The sequence below is a fragment of the Hyperoodon ampullatus genome (genome assembly GCF_949752795.1).
Source record: "Hyperoodon ampullatus genome assembly, chromosome: 1".
Lineage (NCBI taxonomy): Eukaryota > Metazoa > Chordata > Mammalia > Artiodactyla > Ziphiidae > Hyperoodon > Hyperoodon ampullatus.
The window spans coordinates 180,155,871-180,173,246 of record NC_136914.1 but is presented as its reverse complement, the minus strand read 5'-3'; the positions used below and the strand labels follow the sequence as shown (position 1 = coordinate 180,173,246).

The following is a 17,376-nucleotide window of genomic DNA, read 5'->3' as shown; positions in this document are numbered from 1 at the left end:
CACAGATGAAATTGAAATTGTTCCTTTTCTAGAGTGTCAGGTACATTTGATAAACAGATCTAATTTTTTAAAATTCTAAATGAATCTACTTAAGTAGTTTAAAATATTAGTTTGTTTATTAAGTTAGTGATTGCTCTTTTCTGACATTTAAAGTGCTTGGTAGTTCATTACAGTGAATGTATAGTACAGAATATATTAATTATGAGCAAGCAATTTTAACAGTGGTGTTTAGATTCTGTAATAAAGCTATAGCTCTATTATTTTAAATTTAGAACATGTGGGTTGTTATTCCCTTAGATGACAAGGGCTAATTATGCCTCATCTTTATGTCTTTTAGAGCACTGTGTGTTGTGTGTGAATGAATGAATGTTATGGATTGCCACAAAACTTCAAAATTTTCCCTTTTAGGTAACGGTGCATAATCCAGAGAATCAAAGCTACTTGATAGCATATAAAGATTCACAACTCATTGTTTCATCAGCTAAGTAAGTTTTTCTGAAATGTCATGCTATTTATTTAAAGCATTTGGATTGACTATAAAGGAAGTGCCATTGTATCACCTTCCTCCATAAAGTACTTCTTTCTGTCAAGTTCTGTGAACCAGAAGTGGTGCAGTATAGTACAAAAGTTAGAGGAGTACAGATTCTGAAGCCAGAATAACTTGAGTTTGGATCCCAGCTTCAGAGTTTCAGCCCTATAACCTTGGGCAAGAATACTTACAGGTTCCTCAGAAGGGGGGTAATAATTGTATCTACCTACCCAAGGTTGTTGTTGCAATAAAAAGAATTAGTATATGTTAATGTATCTTAAATTATATATGATATATATTTTAAATGTGTATTTTAAATAATATTTTAATTCTAAAAAATTTTTAAATATCTTTTGTATATTGTATATAATATATATTATATACAATATATATTAAGGAGTTTTTATATATATATAAAGTCTAGAACAATGCTTGGCATATAGTAAACACTAAGCATTAGTCCTTATTTTTATTGTAAATGAAGTTTACTAGCTGCCTTCTACTGTTTATTTATACCTGTTTCCCCAGATCTATATGTAGCTTCCTCCATTTCACACTCTCCACCCAACTTTCTTGACATTAGGCTAATGCTGTCACTCAGTGTGTGTAAAATTTCCAAGTATGTCTCCAGTCCTGGTTCTAGCTTATTACAGCAGCTTCTTCCTAATATGTCTATTTTAGTTTTTGATACCTCTGCCCTGGTACTCTGACCTCTAGCCTCTCCAACATAATACCACAGGGGGTTAACTTTCTGTTTTGTAAAAATAATCCCAAACTCCTAATCTCTGTGATCCCTTGTCTTTGGATGTATGTTCAAAGTCCTTAGTATAGTATCAGAGGTCCACTACAGCCTGACTCAAGTTTATCTGTTTTTTAACTTCTTATTTTGGAGAATTTCAAACAGAGACAAAAGTAGACAATAGTTTGATAAACCCCAATGTACACTTCATGCAGCTTGAATAATCATCAAACATTGGGCCAGTCTTGTTTCCATGTATAACCCTATCCATTCCCCCCTCTACGTTATTTTGGAGCAAATTACAGATTTCATGTAATTTCATCCATAAATACTTGAGCATATAATCTCTAAAAGAGGACTCTAAAAAATATAACCACAATACCATTTTCATCTCTTAAAAATTATTAATTGCGTAATATTATCATAAATCCAGTCAGTATTCAAATTTCCCATAGTCCTAAATTTCTAATAGTCTCTAGTTCCCAATATTGTTTTTTTTCTCTTTAAATTTTGTATCACAGTTAGTATCCTTAAGGCATGTGGTGTTGTTCTCTTACCATGTTTTACCCTCCCTCACCAGAGTATTCTTGCAAGTTAAATCTATTTCTTATTTTTAAAACGTCTCCTGTATACTTCATGACCCCTGACAAATGGACTTCTAAAAGGAGGTTAGGAACCTTTGCGATTAGGAACTTGTGTCAGATGTCTTAGAAGTGGCAGTAGACGTCAGAATTGGATGTTTGTGAAAGACTTTTTGAAACTTTCAGTAGAACCCTGATAAATGCAGGGATAGCATATTGAACGATTAAATGGTATACCCTTACTGTTCTCCCCTCACCTCCCAACAGATTTAGCTCAGTGCTACTTAAGGCAGTTAACAGTAACGGCATGGTAATTCTGGCGAACATCCCCAAACATCTAAACAAATTATTTTAGGTTAGACATGAACACCTTCCTAACTAGAGGATGTGTTTTAAGGAGCAGCTAGAGGGGGATTAGATATAGTACAGTTTTCTTTTAAGGGTTTTGTGTGGTATATAATACATGAAGAATCAACTGACAGAGTCAGCTTACCTCATTCTCTCATAGACTTTTTTAAGTTAATGGACTTAGTGATTTAAAGAGAGTCTTCAGAAATACTAGACCCACTTAAAAATTACATTTCCTTGTTATTTTGGGTAGCATCTTGAGAGTCCTTGGATGTATCTGGTACCCTTGTATGTCTGGAAGGAGACATGTCAGTTAAATGACCTCGTGTTAAAAAAAATGATTCGCTCTGATGTTTATGAAGTATTTAACATCCAGTTGTAGGTAGTATAGTCATAAACTTCTGCATTGACTTTATAATTTTAACTTTGCTTAGAAAAATTTATATTATCAGGTTTTCCCAAAATAAAATTGAGCACCTGGTGTGATATCAGACATGTTTGGTACATGACTGAATAGTTGATACAACTTTTGGGGTAGAAAAAAATTAATTTGGCAGCATTTATGACAGATTTATCTTTTTTCTTTGTGTGTTTTTTTTTTTTCACTCTTTTTTTTTTTTTTTTTTTTTGCGGTACGTGGGCCTCTCACTGTTGTGGCCTCTCCCGTTGCGGAGCACAGGCCCCTGACGCGCAGGCTCAGCGGCCACGGCTCACGGGCCCAGCCGCTCCGCGGCATGTGGGATCTTCCCGGACCGGGGCACGAGCCCATATCCCCTGCATCGGCAGGCGGACTCTCAACCACTGCGCCACCAGGGAAGCCCTCTTTGTGTGTTTTTAAAAATATTTATTTATTAGCTGCATCGGGTTATAGTACTGGCATGAAGGATCTTTAGTTGCAGCATGCATGCGGGATCTAGTTCCCCGACCAGGGATTGAACCTGGGCCCCCTGCATTGGGAGCGTGGAGTCTTACCCACTGGACCACCAGGGTAGTCCTTATGACAGATTTAAAACATTAAGGTCGAAGTAAGTAGAAATTCTTAGTGTAACTATTTTAGTTTAGCATAATAGTCTGTATTTTGTCTTCTCTTTAAGAGCATTACAGCATTGTGAAGAATTGATTAAGCAGTATAACCGTGCTGAGAACAGTATATGCTTACCTGACAGTAAGCCTCTGCCTCACCAGAATGTAACTAATCACGTGGGCAAAGCAGTGGAAGACTGCATGAGAGCCATCATTGGGGTGTTGCTCAATTTAACTAATGATAATGGTAAGTCATATTTTCTACATATATTCTCAATGATAGATTGTATTACATGTTAAAAAAAGTTAATCCCCTTGTTTTTTTACTCTTGTTTATTTATTTTGGCTGTGTTGTGTCTTCGTTGTTGTGCATGGGCTCTCTCTAGTTGCGGTGAGCACGGGCTACACTTGGTTGCAGTGTGTGGGCTTCTCATGTGGTGGCCTCTGTTGTTGTGGAACATGGGCTCCAGGTGCGCGGGCCTCAGTAGCTATGGTGTGTGGGCTCAGCAGTTGTGGCTCGCGGGCTCTAGAGCGCAGGCTCAGCAGTTGTGGCACATGGGCTTAGTTGCTCTGCGGCATGTGGGATCTTCCTGGACCAGGGCTCGAACCCGTGTCCTCTGCATTGGCGGGCAGATTCCCAACCACTGTGCCACCAGGGAAGCCCCTCCCTTGTTTCTTGTCTTGATATAGTGATTTTTAAATTGCCATCATGTAATTCATTTATTCATGTATAGATTTAACTGCTTTTAGGAGTTGATATTTTTAGAACCAGCTTGGTAGCTTGGCTCAGAAATATTATAGTCAACAATGTATTTTAATAAAGGAATAGCTATACTTTTTTTTCAAGATACATGTTTTTAACTTTTAATATTCATGTTAATAAGTATTGGTTGTCATAAAGAATCAGTAACAATTTTCATACTCTTTGCATTCTCCATTTTAGAATGGGGCAGCACCAAAACAGGAGAACAGGATGGCTTGATTGGCACAGCGATGAACTGTGTGCTTCAGGTTCCAAAGTACCTACCTCAGGAGCAGAGATTTGATATTCGAGTGCTGGTGGGTTGAAGTGTGACTGTTTCAGAAATAAGTACTTGATCTATTAAGATGATAAAAACTTCATCTCAGTTTTGGATTTAAGAACCAGTTGTTTAATATGTTGTGGGTTTCAATTGATTCCTTATGAATATACCTCTTATTGTACGAAAGAGAGCTATGAAGGGCCCTGTATAAAAATAAAAAGTATAAGAACTAACAGTGGTGACTTTTAAAAGTGGTGAAATCGTTGTTTGAGAAGATCATATACTGGTTTTTAACCACTTTTAGATGGCAGAGCACTGATTAGTTTTCTGTCTGCCAGTAAGAGTTATGTATATTGTGTTCATTTGCTTTTAATTCTCCCCTGTGGTAACATGCATGTTTTAATTTTTATAGGGTTTAGGTCTACTGATAAATCTAGTGGAGTATAGTGCTCGGAATCGGCACTGTCTTGTCAACATGGAAACATCGTGTTCTTTTGATTCTTCCTTCTGTAGTGGAGAAGGAGATGATAGTTTAAGGATAGCTGGACAAGTTCACGCAGTTCAGGCGTTAGTGCAGGTAAGCAACAATTTAAAACCTAACACTTTCTTCTCTCTCCCCCCTACCTCCCCTCCCCCTTTTTCTAACTCTCACCAGTTCTGTGAGAGGTACACTGGGTTAGAATGTATACCATTACTTCTCTGCTGACTCTTTTCAACTATAATCACTCGTTAGACATTGTTAGCAAAAAGCAGAAACAAGGCATATTTGTTTATGAATCAAAGGTAGATTATTAACAACAAATTAGGAATTAAGTTCTAGCGCTATCCTGGTTCAAGTCCTCTGGCATTTACTTACTGGTCTGATCTGTGCCCAGGACTGTGTGCAACTAAATATTGGGACATACTTTTCAAAGTATAATTTCCTGGCTTAGGAATTGTGTCAGAATATGTGTTTTAAAATTGATGTCTCCAACTCGCTCCACCCCAAAAACCAAACACTCCCTCTCCCCTCGATTTATACTCCCCCCCCCCAAACTGTATGTGGGTTTTTGTTTTTTGACAATGCTGGGCATTACAGTTTTTACTTTTTGCCAGTTCCTAGCTACCTTATTGTAATTTTCTTAAATGACAATTTGCACATGTTCGTAAGTAATAGTGAACCATTCTTTTCATTTTTTCTGAAGCCTTTGCTAACCTTTAATCCCTTTGGCCTTTTTGAAACTAGAAGTGCTTGAACTGTGTCTTGAGGTAATCTTCAACAACTTGGATCTTTTCCTGAGTCATAACTAGAAGCCCATCACTCTCTTTTCAAACATTTTGATCTCAGGACTTCTCTATACTCTTAACAATTATTGGGAACTCCAAAGAACTTCTGTTTACGTGTGCTTTATCTATTGATATTTACTAAATTAGAAATCAAAACAGAAAAGTGTAAAATACAGGCACTCATTCTATTAACCATTGGAGCAATAACATAATCACATAGCATGTAGATTCTGGAACACTCTACCATACAGTCATGAGAGAATGAAAGAAGTCAGTTGACCTTTTAATATTCTTATGAATGCAGTTTTGACTTCACCGACTCCCTGAAAGAATCTTGCGTTCCCCTAGGGATCCTTGAACCCAATTTTAAGAAATACTGCTTTATATAAAGCTTAAATTTTATTTTCTTAAGGGTATTAAAGTTTACATACCACTCTTGTATATACTCAGCAAGTTTTTGAGATCTACTTGGCATTTAGTTTTCAGGTAGTTGTCATCAGTAACTTGGGATTTTCTCCAAATCATATCAGCAAATATATGAAATGCTTTCTGTACATTCAACACTGTATCAGCACAGGGAAGTAAGTGAAGGCAAAAGATTTTAGTGTGTGTTCCCTTTTAGACTTTTCGGTGTATACTTCCATTGACAATTGTATTTCCATTGTTTGTTTTTAATTGAAATATAGTTGATTTAAAACGTTGTGTCAATTTCTGCTGTACAGCAGAGTGACTCAGTTACACATATACATTCTTTTTCATATTCTTTTCCATTATGGTTTATCCCAGAACATTGACTATAGTTCCCTGTCCTGTACAGTAGGACCTTGTTGTCCGTCCATTCTATATGTAATAGTTTGCATCTACTAACCGTAAACTCCCAGTCCATCCCTCCCCCACTCCCTCCCCCTTGGCAACAAGTCTGTTCGCTGTATCTGTGAGTCTGTTTCTGCTTTGTAAATAGGTTCATTTGTGTCATATTTTAGATTCCACATATAAGTGGTATCATATGGTATTTGTTTTTTTCTTTGTGACTTACTTCACTTAGTATGATAATCTCTAGTTGTAAAAAGTATGGAACACTTCACGAATTTGTGTGTCATCCTTGCACACGCGCCATGCTAATCTCTGTATTGTTCCAGTTTTAGTATATGTGCTGCTGAAGTGAGCACTGTACTTGTTTTTTTTTAACATCTTTATTGAAGTATAATTGCTTAACAATGGTGTGTTCGTTTCTGCTTCATAACAAAGTGAATCAGTTATACATATACATACGTTCCCATATCTCTTCCCTCTTGCGTCTCCCTCCTTCCCACCCTCCCTATCCCACCCCTCTAGGTGGTCACAAAGCACTGAGCTGATCTCCCTGTGCTATGCGGATGCTTCCCACTAGCTATCTATTTTACGTTTGGTAGTGTATATATGTCCATGCCACTCTCTCACTTTATCACAGCTTACCCTTCCCCCTCCCCATATCCTCAAGTCCATTCTCTAGTAGGTCTGTGTCTTTATTCCCATTTTGCCCCTAGGTTCTTCATGACATTTTTTTTTTCTTAAATTCCATATATATGTGTTAGTTAGCATACGGTATTTGTCTTTCTCTTTCTGACTTACTTCACTCTGTATGACAGACTGTAGGTCTATCCACCTCACTACAAATAACTCAATTTTGTTTCTTTTTATGGCTGAGTAATATTACATTATATATATGTGCCACATTTTCTTTATCCATTCATCTGTTGACGGACACTTAGGTTGCTTCCATGTCCTGGCTATTGTAAATAGAGCTGCACTGAACATTTTGGTACATGATTCTTTTTGAATTATGGTTTTCTCAGGGTATATGCCCAGTAGTGGGATTGCTGGGTCGTATGGTAGTTCTATGTGTAGTTTTTTAAGGAACCTCCATACTGTTCTCCATAGTGGCTGTATCAATTTACATTCCCACCAACAGTGCAATAGGGTTCCCTTTTCTCCACACCCTGTACTTTTATTGTTAATAATACTAGTTGAGATTCAGTTCTGAGTCTTTCTCTGAAAACTGGCCTTTTACTTTCACTGGTTCTTATTTATTTCTTTAAATTTCTTTTAAAGAAGCTATGTTGCTTTTCCCCAATACTATGTAGCTTTATTCAGTGTCCTTCCTTCCTTCCAGTTAATTTATCCAGGCTGCTTAGGTTTAAAGAATTTTTAACTCTTTTAATTTTAACCTTTAATTTGTAGTTTTTGCTTGAATTTCCTGTCAATATTATCTAAATTAAGGGAAGGAGTTGAGATTTTCATTCTTAAAAACAATGTATGCATCATCAGTAGATAATTCACTTGATTGAACCCCAGTGGCATTTATATTTTTGTTTTGCCTTCAGTTGGATGTAGAGTGAAGGCTTTTATTGATACTTACCCTTTTTACCAAACAACATGCTTCTTAGGGTTAGTGATGTTTAAAAGCAAATAGAGCCTTATATTTGGGTACATACACGTTGGTTGGTGATCCCTTTCAATGATCTTCAAAAATGATGTTTATCAGCTATTCCTTGAGCGAGAGCGAGCAGCACAGTTGGCAGAAAGTAAAACAGATGAATTGATCAAAGATGCTCCCACCACTCAGCATGATAAGAGTGGAGAGTGGCAAGAAACAAGCGGAGAAATACAGTGGGTATCAACTGAAAAGACTGATGGTACAGAAGAGAAACATAAGAAGGAGGAGGACGATGAAGAACTTGACCTCAATAAAGGTATATTTATTTTGACTGGTGTATTAAAAAAAGTAATGTGTTTTTTTTCCTGCAAGACTTTCTTTTAATTCATGTGTTGTCATAATCTTGCTATTTTATGGCCTCTCTAGTTCAGTGCAGACAAGCTTTGCTTTTTCATAGTTCTTCTTCATTGGCTTCCTAGCAGTGAGGAAGCTATATGTGCAGTGTGGGGGAGGTTTCCTTTCCTCCCTGGTTCGTTCTTTACTCATCTCTAAAGAGAAGCAGCCAAATAATATGACCTCTAAAGGTTTTTAGAGTTTTGAAATTTTCCCCTTATTTTAAATTGGGTTGTCTTTTTTGGTTGTTGTTGAGTTGTAAGAATTCTGTGTATTTTAGAGACTTGACTCTTATCAAGTACATGATTTGCAGATAAATTCTGTGAGTTGTCTTCACTTTTTTGATGGTGAAGCTTTAAATTTGATGAAGTCTAACTTAACCTGTTTTTTATGTTGTCACTTGTGGTTTTGGTGTTGTGTCTAAGAAACCATTTCCTAACCCAAGGTCACAAAGATTTAGTCCTGTGTTTTCTTCTGAAAGTTTTATGATTTTAGCTTTTAATTAAGGTCCCTCTTCCACTTGTGTTTTTTTTTGTTAATTTGTGTGGATATCCCATCTTTCTAGCACCATTTTTCGATGTTCAGCAGTTTTGAAGAAAAGATGACAGTTGTTGGTTTCCTGGGGGCGTTTGTTTGTTTTCTTGTGGGCTTTTTTTTGGATGTACTGTTATGGTTTTCTGTTTTAATACTTTCAGCCCTTCAGCATGCTGGCAAACACATGGAGGATTGCATTGTGGCCTCATACACAGCACTACTTCTCGGGTGTCTCTGCCAGGAGAGTCCAGTAAGTTCAGTGTTGTTTTATGTATCTTAAAAGGATTCCATTGTGACCACTTCACATCATTACCTAATTAACTTACTATTTATTTCCCCTCATGCTAAAAACATTTATATATTTGGTGAACTTTAGAAGGTGCATTTCAAAGTAAGAGTATATTGGGTTTGATGAGTAAGTTCCAGATTGATGGAGGAATCGATTTCACATGTCTTTGGTTGAAGTAAAAGAACATCATATAAAACCTGCACTCAACTGACTTAAGGTGGAAAAGTCTAGCCTCAGTGATTCCATCAAGGACTCATAATTTCTATTTTTAAACTCTGCTGTCCTCTGCATATTGTCTTATCTTTTGATAGCTCTCTTCATGGCCCTATGCTGACTCTGGCTATGTGTCTCATCTAGTTAAATAATGTCCAGCAGAAGAATGTGGCCTCTTTGTTTCTTTGTAAGAGCAATGGTTTCTTTTCTCTGGGACCTCTCCACACCCACTGCAAAAAGTAGACTTCCCTTTACCTTGGCCAACATTAGCTCACATGATTTTGTTTGATCTACTCACTGGCCGGGAAAATGGGATTACTATTTGAGATTTAGATCATCATGATTTAACTACGAGAAGCATGTGAGTGTCTACACAGTTGGGCTGGATCAGCACAAAAGTGGACAGTTCTGGCTATTCAGACAGTCTGCTTTAAAATCGGGGACATGTGGAATTTTTTTTTTTAACAGAAAGGCCCAGTAGAAGAGCCAGATTTTACAATAAAAGGGAGGTGTTTTTTTCCCTTACAAGCAGGGGCATTCAGGATGCAAGAAAGAGTGGAGGAGATGTGTTGTATAGTGGGATGGTTAGTTTCTCTTTTCTGAGACTGGAGGATTAGAAGAACATAATTATGATATGAAGGGCTTCTATCAGCCTACCCTTTATTTCCTTATTTTTGCCATTGAGTTTTCTGCATTGCCCTGTATCTGTCTGTCTTAAGTCCTGTGTATTTTTCTGAATCCTTCTTGTTCATCTCTTCCATATTTATATTGTAGACAAGCTCAGATCTAAATGCACAGTAGCCCACTTCGTTGTGGCCCTTGCTGGCACAGCTGCTTTCAGGATCAAGACCAAAGTTCTTACTGTGGCTCTGGAGGCCCTGCAAATCTTTATTCCCTTTCCTGAATCTCTTCAGCTCAGCTCTTTTCCTTATTTCCTTAAAATCCGGAGATTTAAGGACAAATGAGAAACACATACCAGCAAAGGGAAGGAGGAAGACTCCCCCCCCGCCCTCCCATGGGTCTGCTGTTTAAATTGAAAGAGGTTTAGGTATTGTATTTTGTATACACCTGGTTTCAATCATGTTCTTTCTTAAATAATCATTCTTAAAATTAACTTGAGTTATTATCAGATGTGATTTGATTTATTTAGGGCCATCTTTCCCATGTTAATAATTTCCTATTTGTCTATCTCTCTCCTGTCTCTAAAGAGATCATAAGATCCTTAGGTTGTAACAATATTGTGAATTCACAGAGCCCAGGATGTCTTTGTTGCCTTGGGAATCATTATGATTTAACCCCAAAGAGCTAGCTGATGCCACAAAATGTAAAAGAAACTGGTTTGCCCAATGTTTAGGTGGAGGAGAGACAAGAAAGCAGGTGGTTATATGCAGTTAAGTGCTGCTTTATGGTAAAGGACAACATGCTTAGGAAGCCCAGGAGACTCTGGTGTCATTTTTCCATTACCCACTATACATCTTGGTGCATTGCAGTGGTCAGTCTTCTCTCTGGTCTTTCCGTCCTTGCTGCTTTCTTGACACTCTCCATTCCTGAAATCCTGCACACTGCCACCATAGCTGACTTTCTTAAGAGCACATCTGATCATGTAACTCCTCTCTCATCAATCTTTCCTGACTCACCATCATTTAGGGAATGATGACTTTGTTTACTGCTGTAAGACTCCAAACTTAAATGCTTCTCCAATTTTTATTTCTTATTTTAAATTTTATTTTATTGAAGTATAGTTGATCCAATATTAAAATCTGTCATACCCTGTGGGTACTTTTTCTAAATAGGCCATGCCATTTCACACCTTTTCTTTTTATACCTGCTGCACACTATTTAAAAATAAATGCTCAGGGACTTCCCTGGTGGTCCAGTGGTAAAGAATCCGCCTTTCAATGCAGGGGATACAGGTTCGATCCCTGGTCAGGGAACTAAGATCCCACATGCCGTGCAGCACAGCCAAAAAAAATGCTCAGGCTCTCCTTCCTATGCCTCAGCTACTTATTATGTTGTATTCTGTAGTGTGTTGATAGAAAAGGATTTGATTTGGGTTGTTGAGGGCTTTCACTCAAAATCTAGGATCTAATCATTTATCCTGAATGATAGAAGTACACTTTTCTATTGAGCACTCTTCATAGACAACATAGCCACTATTCTTCCCACCCACCACTGTGCTATCATGTCCCTTTCCTAGAAACTGGTTAAAGATGTTATTAAACCCAGCGTTCCTTTACCTCGGCAGTTACCATAGCTATTGCCCTTATAACATACTCTCCACTTTTCCGTATATTGTAAAAATGTAAGTATTTTAAAGATTTTAGCCCCAAGATCTAACTCAGTAGCAGTGAAAGTGGGAAGGAGGGGATTGGTTGCAAATTTCCTAAGAGATAATATGTACTCTTTCCTCCCCTGCCTCCATCAACAAAAATCAAATCGGAAGCTTCCCACTTCCTCCCCATCTTGTGGCCCAAAACTCGGGACAACATTTTTTTTGTATGTGCTTTTTATTATAGGTGAGCCTCCTTAGAAGAGCTATGCTTAAAATGCTTAAAGCATTTTAAAAACATATTGAGATAAAACAGTTTTTTAAGCAGACCATCTATTTTTCTTACAACAAATTGGTTTATATATAGTTTGGCTGCTTCTTGGTAATAATGGAGGGAAACATTTTAATCTTCTCTCCTGGCATTGCGTACATTTTCCTTCTCATAGATATTACATTATCTTTGGAAAGATACAGTTAATTCCTAGCCTACATAGGAACACTAAGAATTTTCTTTGATCTTTTTCTTTGTATTCCTAAGCAGCTTTTTGGATACATTCTAAGTCTGTACTCCTTCCCTCTCCTTACATCTCCACCACCCCTCACCCCCACAACACACACATTCAACAGTGCATTTTGTTATTTCAGGCATCTTTCTGTGCATTTACAAAAGTAAATATGCACACGTTTCTTTGTAGCCTTTGTCAGCTTTACCTTTTTTCCTTTCTTTCTGAGAATGGGATAGAGTAGGGAATGGACACACACACACAGAATTAAGGAGTGTGGAAAAGGAAATCACATAGGTCCTTGAACTACTATCTACAGGGAGTTCAAGGACCTTGTAGAAGTTTGAAATACGGTGTGTGTGCCAAAACCACAACACAGTGCAAGGTTCAAGCTCATGTTTTCTGTCGCCTGATCAATGTTTCCATGTTTCCTCAGATCAATGTGACCACTGTGCGTGAGTATCTGCCAGAAGGGGACTTTTCAATAATGACAGAGATGCTCAAAAAATTCCTGAGCTTCATGAATCTTACTGTAAGTGGCTTCTATTGCAGCTTCTGTGGTTTTAAATATGATACATTAATGACAGTAGAAATACAAATATTTGGCCATAGTGAATAGAAGCAAAAAAATGATTCTCTTTTAATAATTGTGTTCTATTTCTTTAAGATAACTGAATTATTATGGCTAAATATATTGATACTGTATTATCAAAGCCACAATTTAATCTGTTTGTTTTGATTCATAGTGTTTGTTTGGTTTAGTAAAGCTAAAGAATTTAAGCTTTGATTCAATACTTTTGAAAATTTGATAACTATTAATTGTTACTTCCTCCCCCGCCACCCCACCCCTCCCGACCTCCAATCCTCCCCTTTTCAGTGTGCTGTTGGAACCACAGGCCAGAAATCTATCTCTAGAGTGATTGAATACTTGGAACATTGCTAGCTGCTTTACCTTTGCTTCAGGTGCTCGGTAATGCTGGAGCTATTCTTAGACAAAGAAAAGTCACGAAAGAAGTCCTTGAAGATATACCAAGAACATTCATCAGTATCATTCATATGTGGATTTTTAAGGCCACCTGATTTCTTCTTCGTCATGCATTCTGCATTTGCTAAATGACAGTTACTACATCAATCTGCAACTATCAAAAATGAGGGAAAAGGTTCAGGCTGTTAACAGTTCCACACAGTATTTAAACACACTTTGGCAGAATTTATACTCCCCCCTTGTTTTCTTGCTTTTATTCTGGGCAAGTTTTAAGGGGAAAATTTGTGCTGCTGTTAGTGCAACTGCTGTGTATGTTGAGCCACTGTTGTCATGCCAGCCAGGTGCAAAGGCAGCTTAGCTACTGAGGTATCGAATGTTCTGGGGACATTCTAGACAACAGCTTAGTTCCTTTTTCAGGCTCATTTGCTTTTGCTTTTTTGTTGAATGATTCCGATCGTAAATAAAGCTTTTAATAATTTTGTGAATTTTTTTTGTTGTTGTTCCCTGAACTACTGTCTATATTTAAAATTAGATGGAATCCAAAGACACAAGGGATTAATAGTATATTTTTTTATTCTTGATTTGGTTTGGGTTGTCAAAACTATTTTTCACCTTTGAGACCATGACCATATTCATTATCATATCATAATGAGTCATAGCTATAGATGCAAGAAAACAAATAACAGTTTGAGGGAATATAAGATGATGTGCCCTGTTAAAAGGATGAAGCAAAACAGACAAACCCAGGGTAGTTTACCCTTAATGTTAGGGGAGGCTCTTGAAACATGATTAAGTTTTGAGGGAGAACTCTCTAGATATATTTTCTAATGTTCAGTACAGTAAATATAAGTAAGCTAAAACACCAATGTAGAATTCATGTTTCCAGATAACATGTATATTCTTCTATAAGAGTGACAGGATCAAATGCATAAACGCAAAGCCTTAAATTGTTGGTTTAGAGAAGATCCTTTTTTTCATTCAGATTCTTTTAGTTCATAGAACAGTGTGTTGTTTGGAACACAAAACACATTTTATGTATTTAATTTCACAACACTGCAAATTTTTATTATATTATTGTTCAGACCACTGGTTAATACATTTTTTTTTCTTGATCAGGCCTGAATACAGGCTTTCCAGAGATTTTGTTTAATACATTAAAATACCTTTCAGTTCGTTATGTTTCTTCATTGGATTTGTAAAACTTGAAGCCATAAAAATATTAGTTTGGTGTGTATTGGGGAAAATAGCTGAAAGTCTAATTTTTACCCATTTAGACTTTGTTATTTCCTTGTATAAAGTGACAAAATGGGGCTCTTGGATCAGTGCCACCTGTAATGTTTTTTAATGCAGTGGCTGCCTTTTATTGTCTTCCTATTTTTGATAATGCAGATTGTTGGGAAATCTATAAGGAAGTAACTGATTCCAGTCAAATTGTTTTCTTCCTCCTACCCACCCCAAACCCCACCCATCACCTTTTAAGAGCATAGTATGCCAGTGTAACTTGGGAAAGATTGAGGTTGTATTTGCCCTGAGTATAAAAGCTAGCTTAGCAAACTATTTTAAAAGCTTATTGGTAAATGATATCCATAAAATTGAATTAGTTAAATTATTTTAAAATACACTGGTATTTATTACTCATTGGATTTAGGAAGAGATTTTTAGTGTTGATCAGACTGACTTGTGGCAGATGGTAAGAGGTATTATAAAACATTTGGATAAGAACAATCAGGGCGAACTACATTTTTCTGTTACACTGGTAATCATTTGAGAATTGATTTACCTCAGTGTTTAACAGTTTTTTTGTTTTGTTTTGTTTTTTAAATAATAACTAATTGTCAAGCACTGATAGAGATGCAGATTTTGGTGGGGAGTGGTGGGGGAGAAATCACCTCACCAACCGCAGTGCATTTGTGTGTTTTTAACCCTCAGAGAACTCTGCATTTTAGGGTACTTGAGGCTGACTTGCAAATTAACTAAAGTTTTAAAGTAACCTTTTTTTCCATTGTAAATATTTCTGTAAATACTGCCAATTGGAAATTAGAAGGTAGAGTACTTTTTTGAATCCAATCCTATTTTTATTTTATACAGTATTTCTCAGCTGTGATCTTTGGAGCAAAAGCCAACGGCAGGAAAAAAATAGTTTGTACCAGTTTCATGAAGTATGTCTTTGGGTTTTTGTAAATAATTTTAACTCAAATAAAATTGCTACTTTCAATACACATGTTGTCTTTAACATAAATCTATTGAACTATTTTGGAGGAAGTCTCACAAACTTGATATAGCCAACTAATGGGAAACATGATGTGTCACTTAAGTGAGTTTCACACTTTGAATATGCACATAAAAATTTTAACCAATTTTTGTTAAACACTATGTATCTCCCCATGTTTTTAATAATACTCATCTGAATGTAATGTCAACTGAGCAACTCACGTATTAGGGATGGTAGTTTTCTGGTTGAGTAGTCATGCCCTTGGTGTGTTTATTAAGTTGCTTAATCCTTTTGATCCTCAGAATATGACCCAAGACTTCTTTGCGTTTGAGTTTTTAGAGCTGCTTTTTAGTTTTTCAGTTTTCTTCTTAGTTGACAGCCTTTAAGTTTCCTGTATTTACTCAAGTGGGTTCCTCAACCTCTCCTCAGTGCTTTTAACTACAAACCTAGATGAAAGGATCTGTCCTGGAAGTTCCCATCTACTTTCCCCTCTTACCCACATAGAGATAGTATATAACCTGTTTAAGAGTGCAGGCTAAGGATATAGAAAAATCATTAAAAAAATGCATAAATTTTGAATATTAGTGATGTTTATGGGCTTTGAATAAATTCCTGAACTTTTATTCTGTTTACTCAACCAGAAATGGGGGATAGTACTTAACCTCAGTGTTGTGAAGATTAAGATGGTACATGTGAAGCATTCAGTGTTTCAAACAGGTCTTGGTAAACAGTAGCTTTTATCAATTTTGTTTTCACTCCATCAGGAAATCTAAAATGTTGTGAAGAACAATTTTAAACACCTGGGATAATACCTTTTCATATCACTGTGGGTACTAGGTTTGGGTTACTTTAAAGGCAAATGTCTAAAATTGTTGTTTCAAAACATATTATTAATATCTTGGTAGTGACTAATAAAGCAGGGGAAAAATGGAATAAACTTAATCATTAAAATGTTTCAAACAAGATTTTTCCATACATTAGAAGCAAGGACCAGAAGAAATTTACACAATTCACTGTCAGTTAATTGATATCCTGATACTGGATGCATAGATAAATAATTTCATACAGAAAGTCTTTAAACTGAAGAAAAAAATTAATAAATACTGTTGAGTGTTTTGGTCAAACCTCTATTTCCTTAGCTTCTGTTTGCAATTTGAATACTCCAAAGGCCGTGCACTGGCTCAAGGAGCAAAAATAGAAAACCATACCTGTACACCACCTAGATTAAAAGGACCTGTCTGCCAGAGTTGTATAACTGAGACTATGGGTAAATAGAACTATACTGTTACAAGGCTCAGAAATCTTAATGTAAAGTAGTGTAATACTTAGTAGATGGAAGTCAATTAAAGATGCCTGTTACAATGCATAAAGCATCCAGTAAAAAGTAATGCAAAAAGATAACAGCTCGAGCCCCTTACAAGAATCAAAGTCAAACACTGGACAATATTTGATTAACCAAAGGTAGGGAAAGAGTAGCAGTAACAAAAAGCTGATGAGAAAAATAGAAAACACACGTAAGTAAAAAGCAAAAACTGCTTTCCTCCTAAGACAGGAACAAGCCAAGGTTGTTCACTAGATCTAATGGTACCAGTAATTATTTTGAATTATTTTAACACTCCAATTAAATAGCAGAGATTGTCAAATTGAAAAATGAAGAGTCACACAATAAACACAAATATACAAATAATTTCAAAGAAAATGGATATACAAATAGTTTCAAAGAAGATGGATGGGAAAAGATACATTGTGCAAGAATCATAAGAAAATTGGAGTGATTAAAATCAGGCAAAGTAGACTTTTAAGACAAAGGAATATTAAGTCTAAAAAGCATTTCATAATGATTAGGGAAAGGGAAAAATCTGTATCAGTAAGAAATAACAATTATGGCTATGTACCTAGCAATACAACTTTAAAAATGCACAGAAAAAACTGAAAGGGAGTGTCTACTGAAGAAAAACAACCTAAAAGTTGTGAGTTAAGTTTTATTTGGGGACCTTACTGAGGACTATAGCCCGAGAGCTTCTCATATAGCTCTGAGGAACTCCAAAGAGGGT

General features: G+C 36.5%; 1 protein-coding gene across 2 annotated transcripts in view; it reads left to right on the top strand.

The window, feature by feature from the left end:
- The window catches only part of WAPL (WAPL cohesin release factor), a gene marked incomplete at its 5' end in the record, with an annotated part of 72,790 nt that extends 59,195 nt beyond the window's left edge, over positions 1-13,595 (top strand). For both annotated transcript variants that reach the window (XM_079716731.1, XM_079716732.1), the window contains 8 exons: positions 409-485; positions 3,292-3,467; positions 4,164-4,279; positions 4,655-4,819; positions 8,033-8,240; positions 9,013-9,101; positions 12,562-12,657; positions 13,003-13,595. In XM_079716731.1, the coding sequence (XP_079572857.1) occupies positions 409-485; positions 3,292-3,467; positions 4,164-4,279; positions 4,655-4,819; positions 8,033-8,240; positions 9,013-9,101; positions 12,562-12,657; positions 13,003-13,068 (993 nt within the window). In that variant the 3' untranslated portion in view covers positions 13,069-13,595. The remainder of the gene's footprint in view (positions 1-408; positions 486-3,291; positions 3,468-4,163; positions 4,280-4,654; positions 4,820-8,032; positions 8,241-9,012; positions 9,102-12,561; positions 12,658-13,002) is intronic.
- Between the last annotated feature and the right edge of the window lie 3,781 nt (positions 13,596-17,376).